Here is a 27968-nt window from a genome sequence, read left to right on the forward strand (position 1 = left end):
CTCAGACGGAACTAATAATTTTTTATTGCTTCTAAACTGTAATACTGAACAGTTAATTTGCACTTAACAACAATATAATTATGTCGATGTTGATCAGGCTATGAATTTTAATTATGTCTTTATTGGCATCATTAGCATGTTACTCGTTTCTGTAATAATCTACGGACCACACAGTATGATGGCATAGATATTTGAGCATATTGTTTTTTTTTTGATAATTTCTACATCTTCAAAGCTTAGTATAACGATATATCTGTTGATCGTTGAACGTATTTGTGTGTTGATGTACTATTTAAAAGAATGTTATTTTTTCCTTATTCATGAACCAAAAATGTCATTGAATTACTTTATTAAATACTCCTTTATTCGCAAAACTTTTTACGTATGACGTTTAGACGTGATGTATTTTTTACTCTTTGGTTGTACCCTGTACGCCATGAACAAAGAGAGGGTTTTATTTTATTATTAGATCATGACAAATATCTAACGAAATTGAAATGTTAAAATTATAAATTTACAGTTTTATAGATTGCAAATAACATCAGCTTTTCTAGTTTGACTTTTGCGTTTTTTTAACCTAGTTTTCTGAGAACCGACCTGGTTGATAGAAGGTAAGAGTAATTTGGGTTTATTAATTTCCGTGTAACTACATTATGCACGATTTCCCCAGGAGGTAGCTACTTTATGACGTCATTCGTACAGGTGCCAGGCGGGGATGTGCACGGATGCTACTGATAGTCAAGGACCCCCAATGTGGGTTAAAATAAAGTAGGTTATTGCACTACCGGGTTATTTTTAGTCGGGCAGTCCAAGTTTGACTCTTGAACCGTGCACACGTTCACATGAAGTAAAAGTAGTTGCTTAAAATGTTGGTAACATGTGACAAAGTAATCTGTTGCAGGATTCAAGAGAGTCGCAAACAAGGCTCATGGCTGTAACGATGGAGCTTGAGGAGAGCGCGTCAGACTCGAAATTACACAGAGACAGCACAGCTAAGAAGGAGCTCCGTCCATCGAGTGCTGTGTCGTTCTCCAGGTCTGAACATGGACCAGGTCAGTCAACAGATCCTACTCCGAGAAACTCTCCTATCAGTGCAGAGCATTCTATAGTCATCTCTTTCTAAATTTGCAGAGACATCGAGTTCTTCTGAACAATTGAAGCAATACAAAAGTTGGGTAAGCAACGACAGATGGAATGAGCTGAAGAAAATTGCGGACAGTGCAATGAGGGACCACAAAGTGTTTATGATAAAGGGCGGAGGATTCCCCGCGGTCCGCCGGGCACTTCTCGAAAGAGGTTGGATTGAAAAATACGAGTCCCATAAGGTATAACCTTATTTATCCATTTACCTCATGTAGTCTCTGCGTTCAACTCTCCGTATTTATGAACTTACACGTTAAATGTAAATCTTTTGGGAATATATATTTTCTTCGTAAATATTAACGATAGAGTTATAATAACTCATTGATATTGAATTCGAAATAATTTTAAATTAATATTTCAAGGTTCGCCACCCTCCTACAAACGTGGATCCAAAGAAAATGAATGGCAGAGAACTCTCCAAAGTAGAAAGAATGATTTTATTTAAATTCATGGAACACCATTCCGTCGATTTCCTCTGGACAACTAAGAGAGATAAGTACGACTGGTTGCTGAGTAACAAGGACGTTATGATCAGCAGGTAGACTCTCAACTTTCTTAAAATAGCTTTTAAAAGTTTTTCAACAGCGTTAACAAAAATCCCGTGTCTGCAGATTTTGCAGATCGGTTTTCACAACAAAAGAAGGTTTAACAACCTCCTTGACGCAAATGCATTGGTACACGGAACCCGGGGTGGCATTAACCAAATTCCCACGTTGTTACAACATCCACAACTCGGATAGCCTCGAGGAATTTATCGACGATTTCAGAATAACCGCCTGCATCAGCGTACTTAAATGGCTTTCAAATATGTTACAAACTCACACCGAGATAAGTCTCATTTCGGCTCACGGTAAAGTTCCGTTCAGTGCTATAGAATTTGCTCTAAGCAGACTGAGCGAATACATTGTGTTCCTCAGTCATAAGGACATCGATGATACTGAAGACCAGCCTCACATTTGGGAACACGAATGGGATCAGTTCCTCACACATCATTATCTATTGGTTCACGAAAAAGCGAAATTCTTCGAAGACAAAACATCAAACCTACGGTACGCAGCTATTTCGTAATCATTGCGTTTGTCGCTATTTGTGTGTAAACATTTTTATGTCAACATCGCTGTAATTAGATCACTGTTTGTCGATTGCATCGTTGAAAACAATTCATCAATATTTATTATCTTTAGACTAGTGTGCAATTGAATGTCAACAATGACGCGTACTGTGATTCCAATTGATTCCGTAATAGTTACATTGCGTAAACGACTTTAAATTCTTGTTAGCATTTATTCATATTTTACAGGCAATTGGAAAGAAAAGCTTCTAAAATCTTAGCGATTATGGCGAAATACTGGCCTCAAGTAGATATCGACGGTGTTTTAAACATATGGATCGTAAAGCCTGGAAACAAGTGCCGCGGTCGAGGCATTCAGCTCATGAATAACATAAAGGACATAATAGGCCTTATCAACATACCTGCTCAGAAAACTAGATACGTCGTGCAGAAATATATCGGTAAAGCAACACTCCATACCTCGTCTATTGTGTGAATACAATTGTATAACGCAAAGTTTTTGATTCCAGAAAATCCACTAGTAATTTACAATACAAAGTTCGACATACGTCAATGGTTTTTAATAACTAACTGTCAACCGTTAACGATCTGGATTTACAAGTAAGGACTGTTAAATTTTGTTTGACTACAAATAAGCAGAATTATTTCAGTTTTTGCTTCTATGTTACAGAGATAGCTACCTCAGATTTAGTTCACAGATATTTAGTTTATCGAACTATCATGAATCTGTCCACCTGACGAATAATGCAGTCCAAACGAAATATAAAAATACTGGTGAGCGTGACAAAGCTCTGCCAGATGAAAATATGTGGGACTGTCACACGTTTAAGGCGTATCTCAGGTAAGAATCAAGTTATTTGTGTAGTTTCATTTTATCAATATACTTACTAACTTACCTAGGTCTTTATTGGATATTTGAAGACAGATAGGAAAATATGAATTGTGGGACACGAAAATCTATCCTGGGATTAAACAATCTTTAATAGGCGCCATGTTAGCGTGCCAAGAAACTATGGATAAAAGGCAGAACAGCTTTGAACTCTACGGAGCTGATTTCATGCTAACTGACGATTTTACCCCGTGGCTTATTGAAATCAACTCCAGTCCTGACCTAGCGCCCACAACATCGGTGACAGCGCGACTATGCCCTCAATGTCTAGAGGATGTTATTAAAGGTATTTAAAAACTTTATAACTATTACATTGAAATATATCATTATTCTAAATATTCTAATATACTTTATTGTTCCTCAGTGGTTCTCGATCGGCGATACTCACCCGATGCTGATACGGGAACTTTCGAACTGGCCTACAGACAAGTAATCCCTAAAGCACCTGCGTATCTAGGGTTATCTTTGTGTATAAACGGCAAGCGAGTTGTAAAGAAATTCAAGGAGCGTAAACACGAAATTAAAAATGTAACACCTATACCACCCCGCGTCCCCTCGGGCGACGCTATTATTGACCACGATCAGCCGGTGCCAGCAGAATACAGCGGCCCAATAATAACAGATTTCCTCACCTGGCTAAACCCGTACGATGCTCTACCAACCAACAAGGATGGCATTGTATTGGGTCCCAAAGATTCACTTACGGTACGCCAAGCCATCACAGTGGTAAAATCAAGCTTATCGTTAAAAAGCGGACCCAAAAAACGTAAAACATCCGGAATTTCTTCTAGGACTCATCGAGGAAGGCGAGAAAGAAATATCGATTGTAAGCGACGAATCGTCCCTCACTCATGCTGTCGACCAGATGACGGTCAACTCGCTAGTCAGAATAGTAAATACCGGACCGAGTCTGCGAGCAAAGCCGAGAAGACCAAGGTCGACAGGTCGGTCGGTAATAAACGTTGTTATATTGACCCCATCGAATGGGAGCGAGAAACCGCTAGCATTCTCCGCTCAACTATATCTGTTCAGAATAAAGTAGTGAGCAGACCCGAACCTGCTTTACCAATCCGACAGACAAACTCCAGTTTAGTAAGTTCGTGTCGGAAAACAGTAGAGAACCAACGTCGAAAGAGCCTGGACGACTCTGATCCTATAAAGAAACTTAGCGCCATAGGGACGAGTATTTGCAAATTACAGGGTGATAACAGAGGCAAAAATAAATCTATATCGTTTTCGAAAAGTTGCACATCGATTTATGCCCCTTATAGGGTCGTTGTTACGCCTTTAAATGACGAATCTTCAAATTCTTTCTTGAAAAGAAAGTAACTGTGTTCAATTAGTAGGAAACTTATTTAAAATTGTTCATGTTTAAAATTATAATGGATAGTTTAAGATGTAAAAACTATGAGACTTCAAATGTTATGTCGAATTTCCACATTTGTAATTGTTGAAATTACACTATTTTTCGCATTTGACTGTTAATGCCTTCAAATTCTATATTATAAAATATATTATTGGAAAAGAAACATGTATGAATTCTTTAATTTCAGATGCTCTAACCTATATGGATCCTTATTTCTGTCTTGTCCCACCATGCAGTCCCACGTCTTGAAACACTACTGTTCGGTTACAACGTATGTGTAAACAAACGTCAGAAAACTGATGTTAAAGCCGTCAACGTCAGTGTTCAATCAAAATTGTTGGTAATTTGTCTTTATAAAATGTAATAGCTAGCTTAAATTATTTGTTTAAAAAAGGAGATGATAAAAGTACAAAAACATGATTTCAATATGTGATGAGGTACCTAATTGTTTTATTTCTTGCATTTGGTATGTTGTGAGCAGCGTTCATACTTGAGTCCAGTTGACAACTTTGTTTCACCATGGCTACAGGTTTCACTTTCTTTATCAATTAATTAGAGATCTTTTCACAAAAGTCTTTTGCTTTTTTTTATCATATTATAATTGTACCGACACCAATCATTGATTGTATAAATGATATGTCTACTAATGTGAAGAGATCTCATCTAAACAAAAATAAGGGACCAGTTTGAGATAAACTTTTTCCAACTTCTTTTATAATTATTAGTAAAACACTGTTGGATTAGAACAATAACAATGTATCTACATTGTCTTAGCCTACCATTCTTTTTGTTTTCATTATTTTTATTAATTTTTCCATAGTACCTTTAGAAAACATACAGTTTAACCCGAGAATAAACATGAACCCCTATAAAAATGCCAGCCAGAAAAAAGAAAACTCTCAAGAAAAAAAAGGTAAATTGAAGTATTTTATCAGTTACTTGCGTATTTACATAATGATTTTTGAGGAGTTTTCTTAGAACAGGGTTTAATATTACCTATTTGTTTTCTCTACAGAAAGTTTTAGCAACCAAATCCTCCAATAATAAAAAAACAAAGAAATATGAAGCCATAAGTGGTACATTCTCTAGTGTCTTCAAAAAAACACTACGTAAAGTAAATAACTTCCTTAGTAAACCCTAATATAAGTAAATTGCAGTTAGGAGTACAAATTCTAAAGCATGCTTTATTCACAGAAACATAAGAAAAGCAATTTAAAGAAAATAAAATGTGAGTCTAGATTTGATCTCCATAACAATTCAATCAAAGTAACAGAAATCATCAAAACCACTAAGACCATGCCTAATTCACACCCGTACCGCCACGGCAGCGATGGCCTCTCGCCGAAAGAAAAAAGTTATGTTATTTGCAGTTGTCAAGCTAGATCAAATCGTTACGTAACATTAAAAACTTTAGCAACACAAGCTATTCGAGAAGGCAAAATATTCTCTGTTTACGGCGCCTGCAATGCCGTCCGATTAGCTTTACTGGAACGCGGATGGGTCGAAAAAATACCACCCAACAGAATGAACTTAGCCAAAATAAGAAACGGTGTATACACCAGTAAACCCGAAGTACACGGTGAATTAGAACGATTACTACTATCAAATCTTGTTGAGAAATACCCTCCTAATTTTATTTGGCGAACACGAGAGGAACTTCGGGACACCACCATTGATATGAACAGAGAAAATTCAATAATTGTGAACAAACTTAAATCTGATGTTCAATGGACATCGAAACAAGGACTATGTTCATCGATGAAAAGAAATTACTGGTTCTATATTGAAGACGTGGCCGAGGTTATCGGTCCTCGCACATATAACACCTACGACAGTGGTGAAATTGAGGGGTTTGTCAACGACTTCAAAATAACTGCTTGCACTAGCCTTTTGAAGTGGATTCTGTCAATGGTCGCTAACGATAGACCAGTGTTTGTCGAAACAGGAAAGATTTCATTGAATGTCGTCCTCTTTGCATTAAATAGATGTAAAGAATATCTGTTTAGAAAGCAGCATAAGGATATCGATAGAAGTGTAACTAACGTCAGTAGTGGGCAATGGAACGCGTTTTTGAAAAAGTACTATCGCGTAATTGCTAGAGACGACGTTTTTCAAGTAGATACTGAAAATAAGTTGCCACTTTATCTGAGTTATGCTAAATTTTTACTTAAGGAAATACATAGATACCGACCCCAGTTGAGTTGTGAAGGTTGTCACAACATATGGATTATTAAACCAGCGCATAATTCAAGAGGTAGAGGCATCAGAATGGCTTCTAGATTGGCAATTATTACTAATCTTTTAAGTAAGGCTAACGCTAAATATGTCATTCAGAAGTACATTGGTAAGTAAGAATAATTCATAGGATCTTGTGTGCGCAATGTTCGTTAGCTAGATAAAATAGCTACTTTCGTGTCTGTGATATTAAGCATCGAGTAGTTTAATATAGAATCTAATATTATAATTATTTCAATTACAGAAGAGCCGTTGTTGATTCACGAAACAAAGTTCGATATTAGACAATATTGTTTAGTAACAAGTACATATCCTTTAGTTATATGGATGTATAAAGACTGTTACCTAAAGTTCAGTTCACAAAAGTATAACTTGAAAAATTACCACGAATCTATACATCTTACTAACAACGCGGTTCAAAGGAAGTACACAAACTGCGCTGGAAGACACGAGGAGCTTCCAACCGCCAACATGTGGGACTCTGATAAGTACAAAGATTACTTGAACAGAATTGACAAGGGAAAAGTTTGGGACAAAATCATTTATCCCGGAATGAAGAAAACAATTATCGGCATCATGTTGAGTTGCCAAGACTCTTTATCGGTTTGCAAGAATCGTTTTGAACTCTATGGTTGCGATTTTATTCTCGACAAGGAATACAAACCGTGGCTAATTGAAATTAATGCATCTCCGGATCTCAACCACACTACACCTGTGACCGCCAAGATTTGTCCCGCAGTTTTACATGACATTATAAAAGGTATGATTTTTTTTAATTGCAGACTCCAAAACTGCAGGTTTAATTTGTTTTTTTTTTTTGTTGGATATAAAATTATTGAATTCCTTGCAGTTGTTATTGATCGCGCCAACAATTCGAAGTCGCCAACAGGAAAATTCGAATGTATTTATCGGCAACCAATGACCACACCAAGGTATGGAGGAGCATTGGATTTGTTTGTACGAGGCATATCGTTGCCGAGTGAATACTTTTACAAAGGCAACATTGAAATAAAAGAATCATACGATGATGACGTGGATATCGAAAAGGAAAAAAACATTCAAGCAATATTAGAAAAGATTAAACAACAATCTTTTGATACTGACATAATAATGAAGGAGCCAGACGACGACAGTGAGGCAGTGTTTGTTAAAAAAGAACAAGAAACAAATACTCTAATCAGAGGTTCACGGTCAGAATACGAACTACATGTAGCTGCATCAGTTATCACCGGGCAGTTGGATGAACTAATGGAAAGAGTTACCTCCGAACACAGTGTTGTAAAGGCAAAACTTAAAGCTTCTTTATCCCCTAAATCATTAATCGCAAAATTAAAGCCTGCCTTAAGTGCAAAAAGTATTTCGGATTTTAAACCTTTATTGCAGAGTTCGTTAGGCAAAGCCGAGTCTAATGACGTTGTATATAACCAGCGCTCATTTAATTTCAGCCACCTGGACGATGGTCCAGTGGGCAAAGCAAGTGATGTGGATGTTGATAAGTCTCCAAAAAGTATTTTTAAAAGCCTTAAGCAAGTTGAACCGTTAAAACTACTTAGTAAGCAAGAAAGTATAGAGAACGCAGGATCCTCATCAATGTCAGAAGACATGATAGCGGCTACGTCAAAGCTAATAAATTTTATAAATAGAAAAGAAAAAGAATATTTCAATGGATTTCGCTAAGACCGGTTTTATTTCAAAAAAATACAATTCAGATTGTTTGGATCATGGAAATACGTAACAAAAAAGAAAACTGTTTTTTTTAAAGACTAAAAACATTTTTTTAAATAAAAGAACAATCAACTGCGTCTCGCATACGAGCTATTCATCAAAATGCACATTTAAAAGGAGAAGAAAACTATAAGAGGAAACAGACTAGCATAAACGTAATCCTTTAGCTGAAAGCGAAAGCGTTATGTTTACTCGAGTATGTACCGTTGATGATGCTAAGGGTCCTAGTACTAGCTCCTAAGTTTGTGGAAGTGTGGTGACGCTCTACGCCGTGTGGTGCAGTTTCGCTTCCACAACTGCAACTCCTTTCAGAGTTAACGGTAGACACTCAGACGACTTATCTTCAAAGGCATCAAGATCCAAGATCTGTCTTTCGATAAGGATAATTATTCCTATTAAGAAGACAGCTTAGTTTATTCGTTCGGACAGAGGTTATCTGAGGTGCTCACGAACACATCAGCTGTTACAGTCACTTAAAGAGGGAGAAAATTATGTGATCGAAGAAAGATCCTTAATTTTCCAACAAGGAATTGTCCACAACCGCAAGATCAGATTCTTATGCTAATGATCTTTGAGTGCAGCGTATAAGTTATCAAGTCAATAATTGAAGGACTTCTTTTCCACTGAGTCTTGGACCCTACTAAATAAAATTACACTGTACCGAATACCAGTTCTTTGCAAGAGTCCAACATCCTCTATAAAGATTCGCGAACAAATATTATCAGTCTAAACTGAGGTTATGCTAAATAACATCAATCACTTTCAAATGGTATACTTACATTTAAGTTTAATACATTATTTTACAAAAAAACATATATTTATACACATCATGATGTAAAATATACAAAAGTTCTAAATAGAATGTATGTACTAGCTCGTACTTATTGTGCAATAAGTAAGACTTATAATTTTGTTCATAAAAGTTTTTAATTATTTACTAAGATAGTATAGTATGACCATAACAATTCAATCAGCCTTATAATGTATCCAATCTGCCAACCTAATAAAATCTTAAGGATATCCACGAGTCAATGTTATTATTTTAAATACCTTCCTACCCACTGAAATACAATGCCATTTATGATGAATAGACAGACGGTCACCGCTTATGCAAGTCAGCACTGCTAAGATGACCTCAACGGATGCAGTAATTTAAATACCTAGGACACTGGGTAACCTAAGGGACGATATAGATTGGAGAGGAATCAGCGTTGTCAGTCCGGGCAAAAATGTTGACCAGTAAATTTCCAAGTTCTTGCACTTCACTCTAAACGGGGTCTCTGTTGTTTAACTTCACCCAAAGGGCCTTAAACTATCCAGTACTATAATTTATGGGCGTTATAGTTGTTTCCGAGTTTTTGGAGTGCGTCAGGGATGCTCGTAGTTCGTTGGTTTTGAAGAGTTAAAGTATAAAATGTCTGCATCCTTGCACAGCAGAATAAAAGAAAGCAGGTACAGATTTCTGAATGTGATAAAAACGGAATGGGATAATCCACTCACGATTATTTAACCCCAAAAAAAGTGCCTCTGGGTAATACAATATTGATAGCTTCTTTATTTGGATTGAATCCTGTGATTCTCTTCAGTCACGGGTTGATGGAATATGGAAAAACATCCGGTCTTTTTAAAGCGTTCACGGGGAGACAGATCGAACATGCGATGGTCTTGTTGGAAACCTGATAACTAAAATTTAATGTAGCATCTACCAGGGATCCATCACATCGTCGCTATGGGAAAACAGACATGAAGAATCCAGAGTAGATGCAGAGCTATAAAATACTACGTGTTCTACACTACCTTAGGATGCCATGTGGGCCAGTTTTTAATGTTTTCCGGAAATCTATGTCACTTGCCTACCTACCCAATATAAATAAAATTGCCAGTTCTTGACTCGCCTCTCACGTGATGTGGTGAAGTAAAAATCTCATATTTCTTAAACGTAGGATAAAAATCTTGAATTACTCCATAGACTATGGACACGAATACAATATTAAGTTTTTGATGTGTATCCGATTATAATTTACTAAATTTACTAGACTTCTTTTATAGCTGTGCAAAAAAAATGGCGTCACTTGTCAAACATAGCAATGCTGCAATGTGTGTGTGAGCGTAAATGCTAGGCTACCGAAAAATACCGATCATTTATTTAATTGGTGTTCTAAAATTTATAAACTTATATAAATAAAATAAAATGGGTCGTTCAAGATCACGGAGCAAGTCGCCTAGGCGTCACCATAAAAGTAGCAAACATTCAAGAAAGAAGAGTCGATCCAAGGATCGGTCTTCATCAAGAAGCAGAAGTTCGAAACATACTGAAAAATCTAGAGAACGAAGCTCCAAATCTAGGTAAGTTGTTAATTCAAGATCAATTGATGGTTCATTTAATGCTTAAACAGTTGTCATCATGTTTATAATGTGTGTTTCAGAAAAAGATCGCATTCGGTATCATCATCAAGCAGCAGCGAAGCGTCGTATGATGGAAGTAGAAGAAGTCACGGCAAGAAATCTAAGGTTCGCAGCAAGATGGACGAAGTAGATAGATTAGCAGAAATGGAAAGACAGAGACGCGTGAGGGAAGCTGAACAGAAGGTTTGTCAAGCGTCAAACTTAAATTATCTTAAACTTTAAAGGTACTCAACATTTAAAGTTTAAGATAATTTAAGTTGTCGCAAGCATTGCAATTAATATAAGAAACACAGCATATTTTAACCATAGTAGACAAAAATGTGCAATTTGATACATGCTAAATGATGTTTAAAATGTAACATTATGCATGTAATTAACATTTTGTTATTTCATTGAAGTGCACAATTTGTTGACATAGTCATAGGATATGTCTATTGCTGTGACCTAATATCTGTCAGAGCATGTGATGTCACCATAAAATAATTTATGAATAGTTTGCATTAACCCATAGCAACCAATATTTCCATGACACCTTGTTTTAGTCCTCTATTTACCTTATAATGGCTTGTTTACCTCAGTTGTCATATTTGTTTTAAACATAAGCTTAAGGCATAACATAACATAAGGATGTATATATTATATTATCTGTACAATTCCTTAACATACATTTCTTCAACTAAGGTGGTTGAAGAAGAAGCAGCAAAAAGAATAGAATTGCTAGTGAAGAAAAGAGTTGAAGAGGAATTGGAAAAAAGAAAAGAAGAAATTGAACAAGAAGTTGCTAAGCGTGTTGAAGAGGCCAAGCGGAAGATGGAGAAGGAAATGATGGAGGAACTTGAGCGCCAAAGAGAACAGCAGCGGCGGGAGGAGCTTGCTAGACAGGTAACTGAGTTTATCACATACCAGTCATGTGTACTGGCAACACCACACCAAAGTTGCATATACACATGACAAACCGTGACCTGCGACAGCAATGTACGTTGTTCTCGCAGCTAAACACAGTGTAAATGCAATATTTAATACCAGCATCATATCAACTAGAGGAACTAATAAAAGTATTATTTCGATCATATCTGTTAAAGGTCCAGTCAGGTGTAGTTCGAGTGCATACAAGAATTAGTTTCTTGATTTCTTATAACTTGTCACTCGCCGAGGCTGGCTGTCTCTGTAATTATTAATTTTGTACATGTCCATTTTTATAACCACATATTATACTTCATACGCAACAACAAGGCAGAGTACTAGTACCTGCTCTATTATAAGTCTGCCATGAAGGCACCTGGCTAGCATTTTAAAATTGTTCGCTTGACTGTCCCTGGCAGTCACGTAGTCTATAAGTCAGGTCGGAAGACTGATCAAGAGCAAGAAGCCCTAAGAATTTTATGGAGACGCTGCTTGAGGATCCAGACGTGCGCGCTGAAGGTATTTTTTGAATCTATTTTTTGTATAACCACATTACTGTTTGAAATGAAGGAAATACACATTTATATGAAGCTACATCATTACACATAAATATATTTCATGTTTATTTTTCTACTTATTAATATTAATCTAGGAGATCAAACATTTTCAAGTGTATTGTTGAGTATGCGTTTAACTCCTTGTATTACATGAACAGCTCAATTCTGGAGGGTCTTCACAAACTGCCATTTTTATAAAAGGCAATGTTTATGAAAACAATTTATTGGATAGTGTATACTTTTGTAAGTAATTATATGTATTAACATGTAATTTCTGTTATACAGGAGGAAGAAGCTCGTAAAAGGAAAGAGCTGGAAGAAATCATGGCAGAAAATAATAAAAAGATTGAAGAGGCTCAGCGAAAGCTGGTAAGTGGACTACTTAATATCTAAAACCTAAAGTAGCACAAACAGTAAAATGTCTATTGACAGAAAAGTATGCCATGATGAAATGTTCATTGACATTTTTCTTATCTCCAGGCTGAGGAGCGGCTTGCAATGATTGAAGAACAAAGAAAAATGGATGAAGAGAGACAGAAACTTAAGAAAGAACAAGAAAAAAGATTAAAAGAAGAACAGAGAAAAATATTGGGCAAAAACAATTCAAGACCAAAACTGTCATTTTCTTTGAACCCTCTTTCATGAGTTATGGTTAAAGTGAAGAGTGACATCTTTGTGGTGTTTGAGGATTACTGTTATCCTATGGAATCAAATTACTTCACAGGTGTGATCACCAGACACTTCCATGAAATTCAATACAAATGTGTAAAACAATTCATTCTCATTTACGTAAGGTTGGACTTTAAAGGAACGGTAGGGTTGTTAAGTACAGTTGTAATAAGTTTTCTTTATTCTTGATAAAAATTACGAAATATCTAGCGTGAAGTTTCGTGATTTATACAATAAGTGATTTTATTGATGCCAGACCACATAGAATAATTATTTGGAATAAATGAATTAATCATTTTCACACACTATTTTTGTAAACTAAATACGGGATTATGTATATTTAGGTATTCATTTTTTAGAACTGTCTCGAAAATCGTCCACTTTAATAGTTTATTTATACCGATGGTTTGTTCTTTATAGAGATTCCTACTGTATAAATTTCATTTTCGAGTTGTAGACAAATATTTGATAGCGAAATTCCTATTGAAGTGCTGCCGAAAAATGTTTAGATAAATTTCACAGAGGAGCCTTATTGTATGTATATACAGTAATAAAGAGTTTCTGCTCAAGTGTTATTGTTATATTATCAGAAATAGATTTATGGCTAAAATGCTCATTTCTTTTATATTCAGATCTAATCATTAATATTATAGAAAAAAATAGTATAGCTTTCACACTTGCTTTTAAACACTGTAAGATTACAAATTAGTTACAAAAATATTATTTACACAACAAAATTATAAGGATAGGCTTTTATAAATGTAAATACGTTTGTAAAGTTAAGGTAATTAATTATTACATTTTAGGATTCGTTTAGTTATTCATTAGAAATAAGACCTAGGCATACACATTTATTTTTGAACACAGTAACGTAGTATGGTTATTTCTTTTATTTGCCCTGTCATATAAGACTAGAAAAAATAATTGGTACGGAACTGTTTTCATTAAATATTTATCCACAGACATATTCGTAAAAATTAAAACTTATAACGTTACCTGCTTGAGAATGTCAAAAACGACTGTTACCTATGCTTCCGGCAGTTTGTTTTTTTTGTCTGTTTCGGCACCGTAACAATTAGTTTACCTGTACATATCCGATTATGCAATATGGCCACGGCATTTTTATTATTGACCAAGAATAATTATTTAATTGAAACTGTTGCACTTATTTTATTACTTGCTGATGGAGGAAGTTGTTTTGATAAGCGTAAGGAACTTTGTAATTTGCACGAAAATAATACAATAGGACACTGATTGCCGTCAGTAAAAATAAGTGATTCAACGAATATACATCAGATGTAACACTATTATTATAACAATATTCATGTGGTCTCCTTTTGTTTAAATATTACTTCAAAATAGACATCTGGTTCAATATTGTTAATTGCTTAACATGATCAAATGTAATGCAGTGTGCGATTTTTTTTAATAAATTCCATACATAATTCTTACTTATTAGTGTTAGTATTTCATAATTGATTTAATTAAATAAACCCCTACACCTTTGATCTATTTTTTTTTTCATTATAACCTCAATACCGTCCTATCGTCCATAAAGACAATTTATTTAGACGAAAATAAAATAATTTAATTTCCTTATTGCGTGGCAATAATACAAAAAGGAGGAACTAGTATTGTATTTTCATCAGTGGCCCTTAGAAATAATGATGAACTCAACAGAAATTGAGATGAGAGATTTGTTTCTCCGTATTGCAGTCTAAAATTATTTTTGGTCCATTGAGGAATTTATTATAAAAATGATTTAGCATACCTAGGTATGAAAAGAAGAAAAATATTTTCACAGACGAATATTTGTGTGTGAATAATTTTACTGAGACAACCACAATGCTGAAACAGCAAGTACAAGGTATAGAAAAAATAAATATAAACAAGTAATAAAAAATCTACCTGTACTATAATAATAACCATAATTTTATTTTAGAATGGCAGCACTAGCTATGATGATACTTGACGTGTTTGTCAAATTATGTCAAGAAATTGAGTTTGCTTGCTTGGACTTTGGAAGTTAGGAGGCTGCTTTGTTGGCGCAAAATGTCTTGATGTATTAGTTAAATGTAGTAGCTATATCAATTTAAGACATTTAAGTGAAGTTTGTACGAAGCGTAGTCAAAGAGTATACGTATTAGTCCAGTGCATTACTGCCTGATCAATTAGTATACTCCTCGGTTCTCGCCGGTTGTTGTCGTTTAAAATACTTAGATCAATACTAGTAATCATAGTATCAAATGTATTGAACACAAAATTTGTTATTTATTCATTGTTATTATTATAATATAAGAATAATGGCCGAATTTTTGAGAGGTTTATTGTTATCAGTGTTATCAGAAAAATGTTACGATGAGTATTTCGTGAAATTTAACTTTCTTGATGGTAATTTGCTTTCTAAATGAATACTTATGACCAGTGAGTTGTAAATTATGTATAACTTTAAACCTGCTGTTTGATTTCAGGTCCTTGTTTGACTTCGACATTAAGTAAGGGTTTGGGGATCGGCATTATTGCTGGGTCAATTCTAGTGAAAGTTCCTCAAATACTGAAGATTTTGAGTAGCAAAAGTGCCGAGGGCATAAACGTTTATGGAGTGTACTTGGAACTCTTTGCTATCACTGCTAACTTTGCCTACAGTTATGTTATGGGATTTCCATTTAGGTTGGTGTATTTACATAATTATATTATAATTATGAAAGAAAGATGAACATTTTGTGAACACATTTTCCTCATGTTTATTCTTGTCAACTTTTTTTGTGATTCTACTATGTCTCAAATTACATATTTGTTGTATAAGAATTTTGTTGATAGTTTAGTATTCAAATTCTTGTTTCAGTGCATGGGGTGAGGGTACATTCCTGGCCATACAGACTGCTGCGATAGCTGCCCTTGTGTTGCATTATGCAGGCACAACTGGTAGAGCTGCTGTGTTCCTATCTGTCTATGCAGCCATTGTATCTGTGCTCATTAGTGGATTTACTCCTACTGATGTCTTGTGGACAATGCAAGCTGTTAATGTCCCTATAATTGTCTTTGCAAAGGTAATTCATTTCCATTTTTTTTTACAAATATGGCAGTATTTGTATGTTAGTATTTAATATTCATGTATTTGGAAAAAGGTCATTATTTTTTAAGGATTTGCATTAAAGTTCCAGCAATACCTACTCAAATCTAAATATTTAAGTCATTATAATTGATGAGTAAATTATGCTTTATTCTTTTGTGTTGTTTAATCTGATTAAAACTTTTTTTTGTTTCAGTCAATTCAAGTGTTCACTAACTACAAAAATGGCAGTACGGGACAGCTATCAGCCATCACATGCTTGTTGCTATTTGGTGGCAGCATAGCTAGAATATTTACATCTATCATAGAAACTGGAGACTTCATCATTATTGTGACATATTGTGTGTCAACTGCTGCAAACGGCGCCATTGTGTGTCAATTGTTGTATTATTGGAATGTTGATAAGAGCACTCAGATCAAAAATAAGAAAAAGAAGAAACATTTATAATTTTTATTTTAAAATTGAATAAAGCATGATTTTATTTTTTAACTTGTTTTATTTATGATACACATTATCTTAGAGAGACTCTATAGACTTTAGCATGTTTGACTGCCTAGAATTTAGTTTGTGCAGCAAATAGATTTTTAGTAGCATTTTTTTTATTTCAGTTTGATACAACTTTAAGTAACAGCTCCAAATAAAAGTATGAATTTATTTTTGATCAAAATGAAATCATTAGAGGATAATAAATACTTGCATAATTCTGTTTGAGTCCTTGCATAGATAACTTAGTAAATGATGAATGGGTAATTAGACTTGCTGATAACAGGCTTCAATGTTAATAATTACAGCTGCAGCATAACAAATTCAATACATAGATACCGAATGGAAGAGTTTTGAATAAAGAGCTCGCAAGGCGCTTGGTCGAGTGATGTAATGTAATGAGAAGCCTGGTCTGTTATTGCAAGCGATGCTACGCAGGCGAAAACTTCAAAATTAGCAGATACCCGAGTGGTAGAGGTCACCACGCCAAACCAACTACGCCAGTTATCCGATTTTGATAGGGATGAAAATATCGTTTCTGAAGCATTGTAATAAATCCCTACTAATATTATAAATGCGAAAGTACATAACTGTGTCTGTTTGTTACGCTTTCACGTCAAAACCACTGAACTGATTTTAATGAAAATCGGTACAGAGATAGAGTTGACCTTGAATAATTTTTATCCCGGACTTTTGGAAACGCGATATAACCGACATCGACGCGGGCAAAAAGCTAGTGATGTATAATTTTAGTTTGTATTACCTAATGCATAAGTTGTAGTCCAATGTAGTTTTGAAGTGTTAATATTTGATGCAATTCTTATGTAATATTATTAAAATAAATCAAACAACTGTGCGTCAATGTTGGAAAATTAAAATTGCCTGCGAAAATAGCCAAGTGGCACAAGTGAAACTAGGTCAATGACGAATGAAAGAAAGAAAGAAAGAAAATAACTTTTATTACGTGCTTGTGACCCATCAATACATAAGGACGAATTGTACAAAATTGAGACATTAAGGTAAGAATATGCGTCGCAAACACGCAATACGGCCGTCGCTCAGCTTAATGCTGCAACCCTGAGAGAGACAGAGTCACAGCGCTGATTTTCAGCGATGAACGGGACTTAGAAGTTATTGCGTATACACAAATGCTCTGGGTGGCTATCCTTGAGCAGGTGATTTTTTTGACTCCTATGTGAAACTTCCCATGTCATAGGATTTTACTGACTAACGATATTGTTGTAACATCTAAGAAAAATAAAAGTAAGAACATAACATGCCACTCACTGTAGGCTCAATAACTGACATCCTGTGTGTTAACATACAAAATGTGTTATCATTATTTAATTATACAATTTCCGGCTGCTTTGTATTCATCCTCTGCTTGTAGAGTTAGATGATAACAGTTGACGTTATTTTCGTTCCTCTGCTTTAAGTTGCATTTTTGGACCAAATAGTACTTCAGCGAATGACGACCGAAACGACCATGCATAGATAGGGTATGTGAAAGACAAATGTAATAAAACCAATATATTAACATATTATCAGTTTATTGAGATAATAATTTTTACCAATCACAAAAATGGAACTAATACTAAACAGCGACTGACATTGACAAACACTGTGCTAAGTCTGGAATGATTTGTTTACCAAGTACTGATAAATGGTAAATAAAATATGATAACCATAGAATAGTAAGGTAATAGTGTCACTAACCAAGTTCCCGGAAGTATTAAATGCGGAATTGGAATCTAATCTATGTAAATACTATTCTTCATTTACAATCATAAAAGATCATTCTTATTGTACTTTACACACATATTTACAGCTACCTATAATATGAATACTTTTGTAATTTTAAATTGACCATGAAATTTGATGTGTTTATAATATATCAAATAACATATTATATCAAACCTTTTTTTTTCAATAGCTCAAGAATTCATAGTTAAAGAGTACAATGGTGTGTAGCACCTAAACAAAAGCTATCTATTAACCTAGAACTCTGTGGCAGAAGACAATGTTGGTGGTTTGTTATTCTTTGGGTGCTTGTTCGGCAGGTTTCTCTTCAGCATGAGAATTTCTCTCAGGTTCATTTCCATCCGCCCATTTTCCATCATATTCCTTTCTATCAACATATCTTTCTTCTTCATACTCTCCTTCACTGCGATGACTGTCTCGCTCAGAGTAGCGGGAGTAGCTGTAAAAAAACAAATCAGTTTATCAATATCACTTTCTAAGTATCAATTATTTGACTATTGTCATTGAATGCACAGTAGAACATTAAATAAAATAATACCAACCTATCCCTGTCTTTGTCACGTCGTTCGGGACTGTAGGATCTGGATCGACGTGGCCTTTCTGGGCTTCTCGATCTGGAGAACCGACCGCCTCTGCGATCCCGAAAGTCGCGGTAGCCTCCCCTAAAAACAAAACATGTATTTAGTACGAGTGTCAAGTCATTGTGTATGTCTGTGTTGTCCATTGCTGTTCTGTGGTTTGGAGTGCGCACTAACCGGAAGGGTCGTCCGCGGCCACCGCCACCGCGGCGAGGCCTGAAGGGGCGGCCGCCGCGAGAGCGGTTGTCGCGCCACTCCTGCTGGAAGCGGCGCCCGTCGTCGCGGCGGAAGTCGCCCCCGCCGCGGCCGCGGCCTCTCCCGCCGCTGTACGTGTGGAAGCGCGGCCGGTAGTACGTGCCGCGCTCGAAGCCGCCGCGCCCGCGCCAGTTGCCGCGCCGGACGAAGCGACGGAACCTGCAGCAGACGCCAGGTGGTAAGTAGGTTTAAGAGGACCACCTTTAGGAAGCGGAATTGTCTTGAGCTGGTACTGTACCTGGAGCCCGAGCGCGAACGGGACCTGCTGCGCGAGTAGTAGGAGCGACTGGCGTCAGAGCGGGAGCGGGAGCGAGGCGAGCCCGAGCGGCGGCGACGGGAGGCTACCGAGCCGCTGGCGCTGGACGCCGAGCGAGAGCGGGAGCGGGATCGCGAACGGTACTTGCGTGGTCGGGACCTGAAGAAAGAAAGATTGAAATATGTAATATGTACAAAAAGTTGTGGAAATAAATCAAGTTAAAATTGTATGTAGTCATAACAACTAACCTGCTCCTCGAGCGTTTAGATCTTCTATCGTCATCAGAGGAGTTGGAAGAACGCCTTCTCGGAGAAGGCGGCGAGCGAGGTCGTCGTCCCGAAGGTGAAGGGGGCTTGATGCGGGTCACGAACTGCTCTGGCCGCCCGTCGCCCACCGACACCGGTGTCTCGCCTTCCTGCGCCAAGCGGAACGAGCCAAACTTGTCCAAAACTATGTTCCCTTTACGAACCTGATACGACGAAATTACATAACGAGCGTTAATTTAGTACTTGACTAGTTTGTTCATCTCTGTATCATAGTTTAACACTTTTCATTATAACATAATTATAGCAAGCCTAGACGATTTTTAGAGTTGGGATAGGTAGACTACAGGTACTGTCGGTAGCAGGTAACCTGTCGCGGACTCACGGGGTGCGAGGGCTCGGTCCCGGGCGGGTCGGGCTCGCGCTTGTTGGGCGGCGGCGCGCTCGGCAGCGGCGGCGGCTCCTTCATGGCCATCGCACGACGCACTGATACATTTTTATCACCGCTTGATGGTGATGGCTATATTATAAAAAGGAGTGAATTAGAGAAATGTAGTAATTGCATTGAAACTCCTGATTGCACTTAACCTTTTTGCAAAAGATTTTGATAGATTTTACCACGTTTCATACACTCACTTTCTTGTTTGTTTGTTGTTCCAGTTGGATTTTTTCAACTCAATTTTGAGACACTTCTCGATAAGCTAGCAGGCTGAAATTTTCAGGGTAGTTTCAAAGCCGATGACAATGCAATTTACAACTATAGAAGCGGCAGGACCGATTTCGATAAAATTTGAATGGAGTGACACTTAAAAACGTGGGTATTCATTTCTTTTTAATACATTAATTACTTTTTTTTTTCTAATAGGCACTTTAATGTTGGTATTGAAACTATTCTTACTTTTGCGTTTTCTTGTGAGTCATCAGAGCTGTCCTCGAAAGCATAATGTTCTTTGTAACCTTTTGGAACTGGGGTTTCCTTTTTCTTTACTCTGTGATGATAAAATATGCATGATTAAAAACACGTGGTTAACCATTCTTTTTTGCATAAGATAATATTCAGGTCTCTATATGGTAATGTCACGCAGGGTCTCTATAACATCTTGCCATAAAATTCACGGTAAACTTTATTTATTCCGCGCTAATTGTACGAGTCAAATAAAAAGGTTGAAAGGGAAATTGGGACATGGATTGGAGACTACTTTCTACTTAAAAGAAACATTATAGCTAGAAAAAGATAAGGTGTGGCACCAATTGTAACTCTTAATTTGGTGTGGAGAGGTCAGACGAACAGTTGATAGAGGTAAATCACAAAGTAGAGAATAAAGTGATGGTGTCGGCGGTAATGGCGGTATTGGCGGTAACGGCGGCTACGGGCTACGGGCGAGGGCGGGCACTAACGCATCCTTGACGGCGCTCATGGACATCTTCCACTTGGGCTTCTCGAGCGGCGGCGGCGGCGCCTGGTCGCCGGGGCTGAGCGAGCCGCGCCCGTCGCGCTTGTGCAGGACCTCCTTCTCGACCATTACGTGGTACGCGCTCAGCTTGGACTCCAGCTCCTCGAGCCCGTGCATATCGTCTAGCATCCTGATGAACACCCACACATTATTATACATGCATGCTCGGCATAACACATCGCAACTAATTATATTTCAACTAATCACTAGGCAGCTCACTACAAACACATTATTTATAGCTAATACAACAATCCATTTAAACAAAAACAAAAATGATTACTTTTAATGTGGATCTAATGCAGGTACCTAATTACTGTTAAGCTTTAATTTTTTTTTAACAACTATTACTTTTAGTGCGCTCAACAATCTAAGGGTGTACTTTAGGTGTTCACAAATAAAGCAATATTGTTCAGTGAAGCATGCAGTAACTAAGGGACCCAGGATAAAGCCAATAGGTACTTATTTTAATAATATAATGGTGTTAAATTGCTTACTATAATTATGTAAAGCAACCTGGGATGATCACTTGACTTATACAATTAGCGTCGGAATTAGATTACCGAATTGTGATTAGTGCACGATTTGTAGATGAACTTGAGAAAATGATTTACTGTATTTTTTACCTCTTATCATGTTTTCTATCGTACTCGCCGTCGGAACTGAGATCTCTCTTTTTCCCTTTCAACTCTTTCCTGTAATTTCAATAATTATACGAGTGAGATATTGGCTATTTATGTCTATTACTTGGCATCCTTAAGTTTAGTTGGAGTCACAATCAGTGCCAAATCCTACTTATACACGAAAACATTTGGCAAGTTTCAATTGATGGATTTGTTAACTTGTCTATATTATACACCCACAAACCTGATCGCATCTCTAAGTTTCTTGTCTCCGATGCTCTCAATGTCGCGCATGTTGTACTCGTTGCTGGCCGCGGCGCGAGCGAGCTTTGCTTTCCGCTTTTCTTCACGCTCTTGTTCCTTGCGCTTCCGTTTGGATTCCTTCTTCTTTTTCCTAGTAAAATATTGAACATAAGGTGTTTATTCAAAGAAAAAAGAACATTTGTTCGCATAAAGAAGTATATGGCAATGACAAGAGATCAAACATGAATTTATTAGGTTGCACATAGTTATCGTATTAAATTCAGACTTCTTGAATATTATAATATAATGAAGGTGTATCTCACCCCTGATAGTTAAATTCATAAACATCAACATGCAAAAATTATATACACATAATATGTTCATGCAAGTGCAGGTAGCAATAATGTTTATGGCTAAGCAGTAGTCGTCATTCAACCTTATGAGCTTGTTTTTACTCTCCTAGTTTGGTAAACATAAAGTCTTACTCAACTCACATTTAAAAAAACATGCAGATTTATGGTTTTTTCATAAAGTTATATTGACATGTATGTTTAGAAATTCAAATATGGAATTGCAGACAGTTTTAAATGTTTAAAAAAAATTGTAAATAAAGGGTTTTTTCAGAATGAAGTTAGTTACAAGAAATAAAGAGTTAGCGGCTAAATTAAAATTGTTATTCATTAACAACCCCATATCCATATTTTATCTGAATCTCGAAATCTGAATAGCAGAATAAAATAATAATACCACAGCAGAAAAATACTCATTGGCCTGTACAAAGTAAGCTACAACACAAGCTTCACGCTCTGCTATGTTCCAGACCACTACAGTCAGTGTGTCTTTGCTCACCCCAATATGAACAGATCAGTGAAAGGTACTGACTTGTCTTTCTTCTTCTTTTTCTTCTTATCCCTATCAGCACCCGGCTGTGGCTGCTGGCCCAACTCCTGCATCTTACGATTGCGTTTGTACTGCGCAGTTTCTTCCAAGAAATTACGAACTTTGTCTTCATAGTCAGAATCTTCTTTGGTCATCTCTAAGAATTTTCGTACCTGAGAAAAAGGCAAATTTTAAGAACTAGTAAAAGTTACGTTTATAACAATGTGCGTATATGCGTATAACAACGTAAACAGCATTAATTATGAAGTTCTAGGAGTAATTACTGTTAACTATTTTACATTTACCTTAAGTTCATATTCTATATCTGCCTGTGAACGCTGTGGTTCTGGGTTGACGTCTTCCACAGGCGGCGGTGGTGGTTGGTACCCGTAAGGGTGATTGAATTGCGAGTTGTGTGTCCTCGTGCCGGCTTCAGGCGCACCCATCATCTCCATACGCTTGCTGAGTGGAGACAGTGACCGTTGCCGCTTATTGTTTGGTTGAGAACGACGTTTCTTTTTGCGATTTGGACCCTCTGAATCTGGTATCAGACAATGGCAAGCAAAATTGGTTTAACTTTTAAATTATTCTGGCTCCTTATGAATTTCTTTCAAGTGTATGCGAAAAACGACTATGTACCTAATTTTCCGAAACAATATCGGAGCTGTACATATTATGATTTACGATTTATTTTATGAGTTATATAAAAATTAAGATTGAGCTTTCCTAATTACCACTAGTATCAGAAGACGATGATGAAGATTCTGAAGATGAGCTGGAACTCGACGAATCACTAGATGACGATGAGGAGCTGCTGGACCGCTTCTTCTTACCCTTGCCGCGCTTCTTCTTTTTCTTCTTGTCCTTCTTTTCAGTCAGATTCAACAACTGTTTCAAGGTTTCTTTCATCTCATAAGACTTCGCTCCCGTCAATCCGGGTAGTAACAACTCAGCTGGTTCAATCAAAGGTTTTGCAGTTGATGTTTTACTCTTTAAAAAGTCAAGAGAATTTTGCGCTTCTTCATGAAACGGGATTATAGCAAGACAATCCTCATATGCTTTCTGTGCTTCAGTAATTTTATTTTCATCTTCGTAACTGCGACCTAACGCGACCAAAGTCTCTCCGAGGTATTTTCTTGCATTAGCATGATTGGGATTCAGTTTCAAAGAAGTTTCGAAATCTTCTATTGCTTTTTTAAATGTGCCACTATTGGCATACAAGGCTCCTCTGGCTACTAGACCTTCAACATTTCTGGGGTCAATGCTCAGAGCTTTATTTAGGCACTGGAACGCTTCTGAATGTCTTCCTGCTTTAAAGTGTTCAATTCCCTCAGCAACAGAGCGGAAAGCCCACTTGCTGGCTTGTGCTTGACGAAGTTCATCCGCATATTCTGTAGACGGAAACCCACCCCTACAAACAATAGATACATTATAAAATGAATGCAACTAAGTAATAAAATACGTTCCTGAAAATAATTTTACGCACAGAATATATGTTGCTGCACTAGACTCTGAATAACTGACCTTAGTGATGAGAAATTGGTGCAGTGCATGTTGCTGATGCCGAGCAGTTCAGAGAGATATTGAACGCAGTTGGGGTTATTGAAGCCTGGACTCTTCTCCAATATGGCTTCAAAACTCTCTCCCTTCATATCCACTGTTTTCCTGGATAAAATATACAGGAATAAATCATATGAAAAGTTATAAAACTAATTAATTTGTCCTTTTTAATGGATGAAGTATTTTCACTGAGATGAGATAACATCTTCAAAGAAGGTATTTATTGAATAGTCTCAAGCATTTAATTCCTAGTGTTTGCTTAGTGTCACACATACGTTTATCCTCACCTGTTCCCATGGAGCTGTTCAAAAAATGTTATGTTACTTGAATTTTATCTCTTTCACACATAAATATAACATCATAGATTAGGTGATGCTGCCTCGACAATGTGACATTAATATTACCGGGACATTTGCTACAGTCACAACTTAAGGCAGGTGTGACACACGGCTCTTGAAAATCCTCGCTATACCTAGAAAAGAACACCCTAAAATAATAGAGGGAGCTGCGTATGCCCACCGGTTGTGGACGCTACGTCTGATACAACGATGCGAACGGCCGCGCTATCTTGTGAACTATTGAGTCATCTCGGAGAGCTGCACATCAGCTAAATTGATAATCGCCGGGAGCAAGTCCATTTTATTAGAATAATAAATAACTCCAACATCCAATAAATGCTCATTATAAAAGTCCAATCAATACGTCTCAGATAATGCTGGAATGTTAAACATTAGCTTTAATACAGAATAACATGTTGCCTGTCATACATTTCAAGTTTGAAGTGACCCTAATATAATGTTTGTACTGACCTTTTCCATTTTATGTAAAAAACAAAAGATGTGTAAATAATTTGAACATTTTGATAATATCCTCAACTCAAGATTATGTGCGGGAGTCTCGTCGTACATTTATACATTACAAAAACCTCCTTGATAAATCCAAATGTTTGTTCACACCAAATCAAACTTTGAACAATACCATGCAATCATTTTCACAATTTGGTGAACAGTGTGATTCTGTACTGAAAAGTGATCATAAACCAGTGAAATATATATCCGCCACTTCCTCTGTTGTAACACATACCTACCAAGAGTGTACTTTCTTTTTATAGCTGTGTAAAAACCAACCACAAATTAATCAAAAGGAGAATCTAAAAAGCAGAGGTATTCTCATATTTTCTTCTATAATATGGAAGTCATTCATAGAGTAATAAGGTCATGTTCTTGATTTTCATTGTCATTTGTATGTTTGTTTTTCTCTGTGTACTTCAGAATCTCATAAAAGAGTTTTGTTCTCTTCAATCCATTTGAATCTTCTACTTTCATATTAAGTCTTCAAGGAAACTTCTTTCATAACAATAAAAATACCGCTGATTTTTTAGTCTCACTCAATATAGGACATTAATACAAATAATACATGAAAACAATACTATGCTTGTGTATAACCAAACAGTAAAACCTGTAAAATAGTGTAGGAACAATGTGATTACTGAGATGTGTTAGATTTAAGATGTACATACTTGTATACTAGAGGGAAGTCATCAGTGCTGAGTAGCCCAAGCGGCGGCTTTGGCGGAGGATCATCCGGGCTTCGTGTGACTCCCTTCATGCCGCACACCATTTTGTCAGTGTCAGGGATAACTTCAATCACTTCACAGCAAACAGTGTCATTCATGAGGTAGTTTCTTGACACATTTTTCTTGTCAACAGCTGGTATGATATTAGTCACAGGTAAAAATGCCTGTGGATGGTACAACAGTGTTTTACAATAAATATGCCTAATTACCTAAGAGAATTAAGATAACATAGAATAGTGTAGAGTAAATACCTTTACATTAATGTCAGCTACATATCTAGATGTGGGTCCTGCTGTGCAAAGAACCTTCAGCATCATACCAGATGCCGTCCTGTTGATTACTGCTCCTATGATAAGTTCTCCAGTCTTCACATTCTAAAATTTACATTTATTTTATTATTTTACTTTTCCATGTTATTTTACACATAATACTATAGTTGAGTACTCACATCAAAGAAATGCCGCAGCCTTGCTGACTTGTCCACATTCAAGAATGTTTCAAAAGGTGGCATTAAAGCATATAAATCTGGAAAGATTGAAAATCATCCTTATTTTAGTATAATCTTTGTTTAAAGGGCCATTGGCATACACTATATTAGCTATTCTCCTGATTCTGTGTGTGTGAACTTTCAAAAACCAGTTATGCCTGATGAAGTACTTAAGCAAAAATTGTTTAGTCCCAGAAAATATTTCTTCAGATATATAGATCAATAATAAAATAATAATAAATATATGAATATGAATAGTTATATAAACATGCTTGGCTGAGACTGCCCCTGTGCCTCGCAAATACTTTATAACTATCTTCCCTGTTTCTTTCTATATTGATCCAAAACAGTTGAACCTTTAGATTTCAGATGGCCAGAATACATATGGGTAAACATGCTAAAAATTTAAGGCATTATGTAAAACAAAAAATGCAATCATAAGCTTCTGATCCTGACAACAAGGAAAGGGAGAATGTAGTCGTAGGCAGATCTCTTTAACAACAATTCTTGTTAGAGAAAAACTTTTCTTTTACTGAATTGTCAAATGGAATCCCATTACTTTTAGCTGGATTATTGCATATTCTCGACTTTAACAGGAATAAAGTATTGATAGAAGTTTGTTGCTCTTGTTTGCTCAGATGTGAGTATTATGTTCTACACACATATAAGAATGAGTTGGTGAATTGTGTTGCTAGGAAATGAAAAGTAATACACAAGGACTAAGAATAGTTTTAGTACAAAATAAGGTTAAAAAAATTAACTTACTGTCTTCGGGAGTCGGCGCGTCAGCTCCAAGGCTAGACGACGACGGGGCCTCTTCCATAATCGAAGTATCAAACAAAGCATTAGCCTCCTTAGCAATAAATTGGTGCAGCTTCAAACGCTTCCCGCGGTCTTGAAACGTCAGATGCTTGTGCCTTGACTGATAAACAGCAAAGTCCAAGACACCGACATTAATTTTGGATAAATCGTCTTCTCCTCTTTCCGCTTCCCACGTTTTCTGCAGTTGTTGCCCATGATAGTTAATGGACTGCGTCACTAAGGACGCGTCCAGGTTAGGGTCCATGTTCACCAGTTAAGGACTGCCAAAAATTTACCCACAGTTGAAATAAAGTGAAATATAGGAAGATCAATTTTCAAATTGTAGTTCGAAAAGACAACGCCATATTGGCGACTTACAACACAGAGTTATTTGTGTTGAAGATCAATGTAGGTAACTATCAAACTTACCTTCTACACTTTAATGATTAGTTACAAAACACTTCAACAAGAAAAGTAGATTAATTCACATATAATCATTTACCACCACATGATAACTCGAGAAACAAGAACTATTTCTTTCACTTCAAAATGGCGACAAATGTTGCTAGTTTAAATTTAATTTTCATATTATATCATCCCTTATATTTTCGACAGGCAAGAAATAATATTATTTCTTGCTATTACAGCTCCTAGAGTTCTAAAATCACTCAATAATAACTTATACACTTCTAAGCAATAGCTAAATTTCACTA

At 36.5% G+C, this 27968-nt stretch overlaps 5 protein-coding genes across 15 annotated transcripts; 4 read left to right on the top strand and 1 right to left on the bottom strand.

Moving 5' to 3' along the window:
* The first annotated feature begins 383 nt into the window (after positions 1 to 383).
* Positions 384 to 4770, top strand: LOC113501575 (tubulin glycylase 3A-like). Of its 5 annotated transcripts, none has more exons than XM_026882790.1 (11): positions 401 to 611; positions 902 to 1052; positions 1132 to 1325; positions 1506 to 1681; positions 1755 to 2192; positions 2444 to 2655; positions 2725 to 2815; positions 2886 to 3056; positions 3137 to 3390; positions 3469 to 4048; positions 4658 to 4770. In XM_026882790.1, the coding sequence occupies exons 2-11, from the start codon at positions 929 to 931 to the stop codon at positions 4749 to 4751; spliced, it is 2334 nt and encodes a 777-aa protein (XP_026738591.1). In that variant the 5' UTR covers positions 401 to 611; positions 902 to 928; the 3' UTR covers positions 4752 to 4770. The 5 variants fall into 5 exon arrangements, with proteins under 5 accessions (XP_026738590.1, XP_026738591.1, XP_026738592.1 ...); XM_026882791.1 differs by having other exon boundaries at positions 402 to 611; positions 3469 to 4056; positions 4658 to 4769; XM_026882792.1 differs by having other exon boundaries at positions 402 to 611; positions 3469 to 4052; positions 4658 to 4729.
* On the top strand, positions 4741 to 9457 carry LOC113501574 (tubulin glycylase 3A-like). Of its 6 annotated transcripts, none has more exons than XM_026882785.1 (6): positions 4741 to 4806; positions 5291 to 5383; positions 5486 to 5584; positions 5665 to 6814; positions 6950 to 7465; positions 7556 to 9457. In XM_026882785.1, exons 2-6 carry the CDS (start codon positions 5345 to 5347, stop codon positions 8380 to 8382), a joined length of 2631 nt encoding a protein of 876 aa, XP_026738586.1. In that variant the 5' UTR covers positions 4741 to 4806; positions 5291 to 5344; the 3' UTR covers positions 8383 to 9457. The 6 variants fall into 6 exon arrangements, with proteins under 6 accessions (XP_026738586.1, XP_026738584.1, XP_026738588.1 ...); XM_026882783.1 differs by having other exon boundaries at positions 4746 to 4810; XM_026882782.1 differs by lacking the exon at positions 4741 to 4806 and adding an exon at positions 4841 to 4907.
* A 1027-nt stretch (positions 9458 to 10484) lies between these two features.
* LOC113501580 (UPF0430 protein CG31712-like) lies at positions 10485 to 14473 on the top strand. The gene is made up of 5 exons (XM_026882800.1): positions 10485 to 10776; positions 10857 to 11019; positions 11518 to 11718; positions 12582 to 12665; positions 12777 to 14473. Exons 1-5 carry the CDS (start codon positions 10622 to 10624, stop codon positions 12939 to 12941), a joined length of 768 nt encoding a protein of 255 aa, XP_026738601.1. The 5' UTR covers positions 10485 to 10621; the 3' UTR covers positions 12942 to 14473.
* A 478-nt stretch (positions 14474 to 14951) lies between these two features.
* LOC113501581 (mannose-P-dolichol utilization defect 1 protein homolog) lies at positions 14952 to 16525 on the top strand. The gene is made up of 4 exons (XM_026882801.1): positions 14952 to 15356; positions 15437 to 15635; positions 15811 to 16015; positions 16235 to 16525. The coding sequence occupies exons 1-4, from the start codon at positions 15269 to 15271 to the stop codon at positions 16484 to 16486; spliced, it is 744 nt and encodes a 247-aa protein (XP_026738602.1). The 5' UTR covers positions 14952 to 15268; the 3' UTR covers positions 16487 to 16525.
* A 1530-nt stretch (positions 16526 to 18055) lies between these two features.
* On the bottom strand, positions 18056 to 27826 carry LOC113501474 (tetratricopeptide repeat protein 14 homolog). Of its 2 annotated transcripts, none has more exons than XM_026882634.1 (19): positions 27685 to 27826; positions 27220 to 27536; positions 26416 to 26492; positions 26219 to 26341; positions 25911 to 26131; positions 24356 to 24496; positions 23566 to 24242; positions 23137 to 23372; positions 22835 to 23004; positions 21954 to 22103; positions 21713 to 21781; positions 21034 to 21219; positions 20534 to 20624; positions 20021 to 20155; positions 19621 to 19841; positions 19355 to 19531; positions 19039 to 19275; positions 18826 to 18945; positions 18056 to 18722 (listed from the first exon to the last, which is right to left on the bottom strand). In XM_026882634.1, the coding sequence occupies exons 2-19, from the start codon at positions 27518 to 27520 to the stop codon at positions 18557 to 18559; spliced, it is 3498 nt and encodes a 1165-aa protein (XP_026738435.1). In that variant the 5' UTR covers positions 27521 to 27536; positions 27685 to 27826; the 3' UTR covers positions 18056 to 18556. The 2 variants fall into 2 exon arrangements, with proteins under 2 accessions (XP_026738435.1, XP_026738434.1); XM_026882633.1 differs by having other exon boundaries at positions 22802 to 23004.
* Between the last annotated feature and the right edge of the window lie 142 nt (positions 27827 to 27968).

Source organism: Trichoplusia ni, chromosome 15 (assembly GCF_003590095.1).
Source record: "Trichoplusia ni isolate ovarian cell line Hi5 chromosome 15, tn1, whole genome shotgun sequence".
In the NCBI taxonomy this organism is placed as follows: domain Eukaryota; kingdom Metazoa; phylum Arthropoda; class Insecta; order Lepidoptera; family Noctuidae; genus Trichoplusia; species Trichoplusia ni.

Excerpts from the sequence above, each read along its gene's own strand:
- LOC113501474 (XM_026882633.1), bottom strand. The coding sequence starts at position 27,520 with ATGGACCCTAACCTGGACGCGTCCTTAGTGACGCAGTCCATTAACTAT. Across the intron at positions 22,104-22,801 it reads ACTGATCTGTTCATATTGGG|GAAAAAGAAGAAGGAATCCA; the intron begins GTGAGCAAAGAC and ends ATATTTTACTAG. Across the intron at positions 19,276-19,354 it reads CGTTCGCGCTCGGGCTCCAG|GTTCCGTCGCTTCGTCCGGC; the intron begins GTACAGTACCAG and ends CGTCTGCTGCAG.
- LOC113501574 (XM_026882785.1), top strand. The coding sequence starts at position 5,345 with ATGCCAGCCAGAAAAAAGAAAACTCTCAAGAAAAAAAAG. Across the intron at positions 6,815-6,949 it reads TGTCATTCAGAAGTACATTG|AAGAGCCGTTGTTGATTCAC; the intron begins GTAAGTAAGAAT and ends TTTCAATTACAG. Across the intron at positions 7,466-7,555 it reads TTTACATGACATTATAAAAG|TTGTTATTGATCGCGCCAAC; the intron begins GTATGATTTTTT and ends AATTCCTTGCAG.
- LOC113501580 (XM_026882800.1), top strand. The coding sequence starts at position 10,622 with ATGGGTCGTTCAAGATCACGGAGCAAGTCGCCTAGGCGTCACCATAAA. Across the intron at positions 11,719-12,581 it reads GGGAGGAGCTTGCTAGACAG|GAGGAAGAAGCTCGTAAAAG; the intron begins GTAACTGAGTTT and ends TCTGTTATACAG. Across the intron at positions 12,666-12,776 it reads AAGAGGCTCAGCGAAAGCTG|GCTGAGGAGCGGCTTGCAAT; the intron begins GTAAGTGGACTA and ends TCTTATCTCCAG.
- LOC113501575 (XM_026882789.1), top strand. The coding sequence starts at position 929 with ATGGCTGTAACGATGGAGCTTGAGGAGAGCGCGTCAGACTCGAAATTA. Across the intron at positions 1,053-1,131 it reads CAGGTCTGAACATGGACCAG|AGACATCGAGTTCTTCTGAA; the intron begins GTCAGTCAACAG and ends CTAAATTTGCAG. Across the intron at positions 2,193-2,443 it reads GACAAAACATCAAACCTACG|GCAATTGGAAAGAAAAGCTT; the intron begins GTACGCAGCTAT and ends CATATTTTACAG.
- LOC113501581 (XM_026882801.1), top strand. The coding sequence starts at position 15,269 with ATGGCCGAATTTTTGAGAGGTTTATTGTTATCAGTGTTATCAGAAAAA. Across the intron at positions 15,357-15,436 it reads GAAATTTAACTTTCTTGATG|GTCCTTGTTTGACTTCGACA; the intron begins GTAATTTGCTTT and ends GTTTGATTTCAG. Across the intron at positions 16,016-16,234 it reads CTATAATTGTCTTTGCAAAG|TCAATTCAAGTGTTCACTAA; the intron begins GTAATTCATTTC and ends TTTTTGTTTCAG.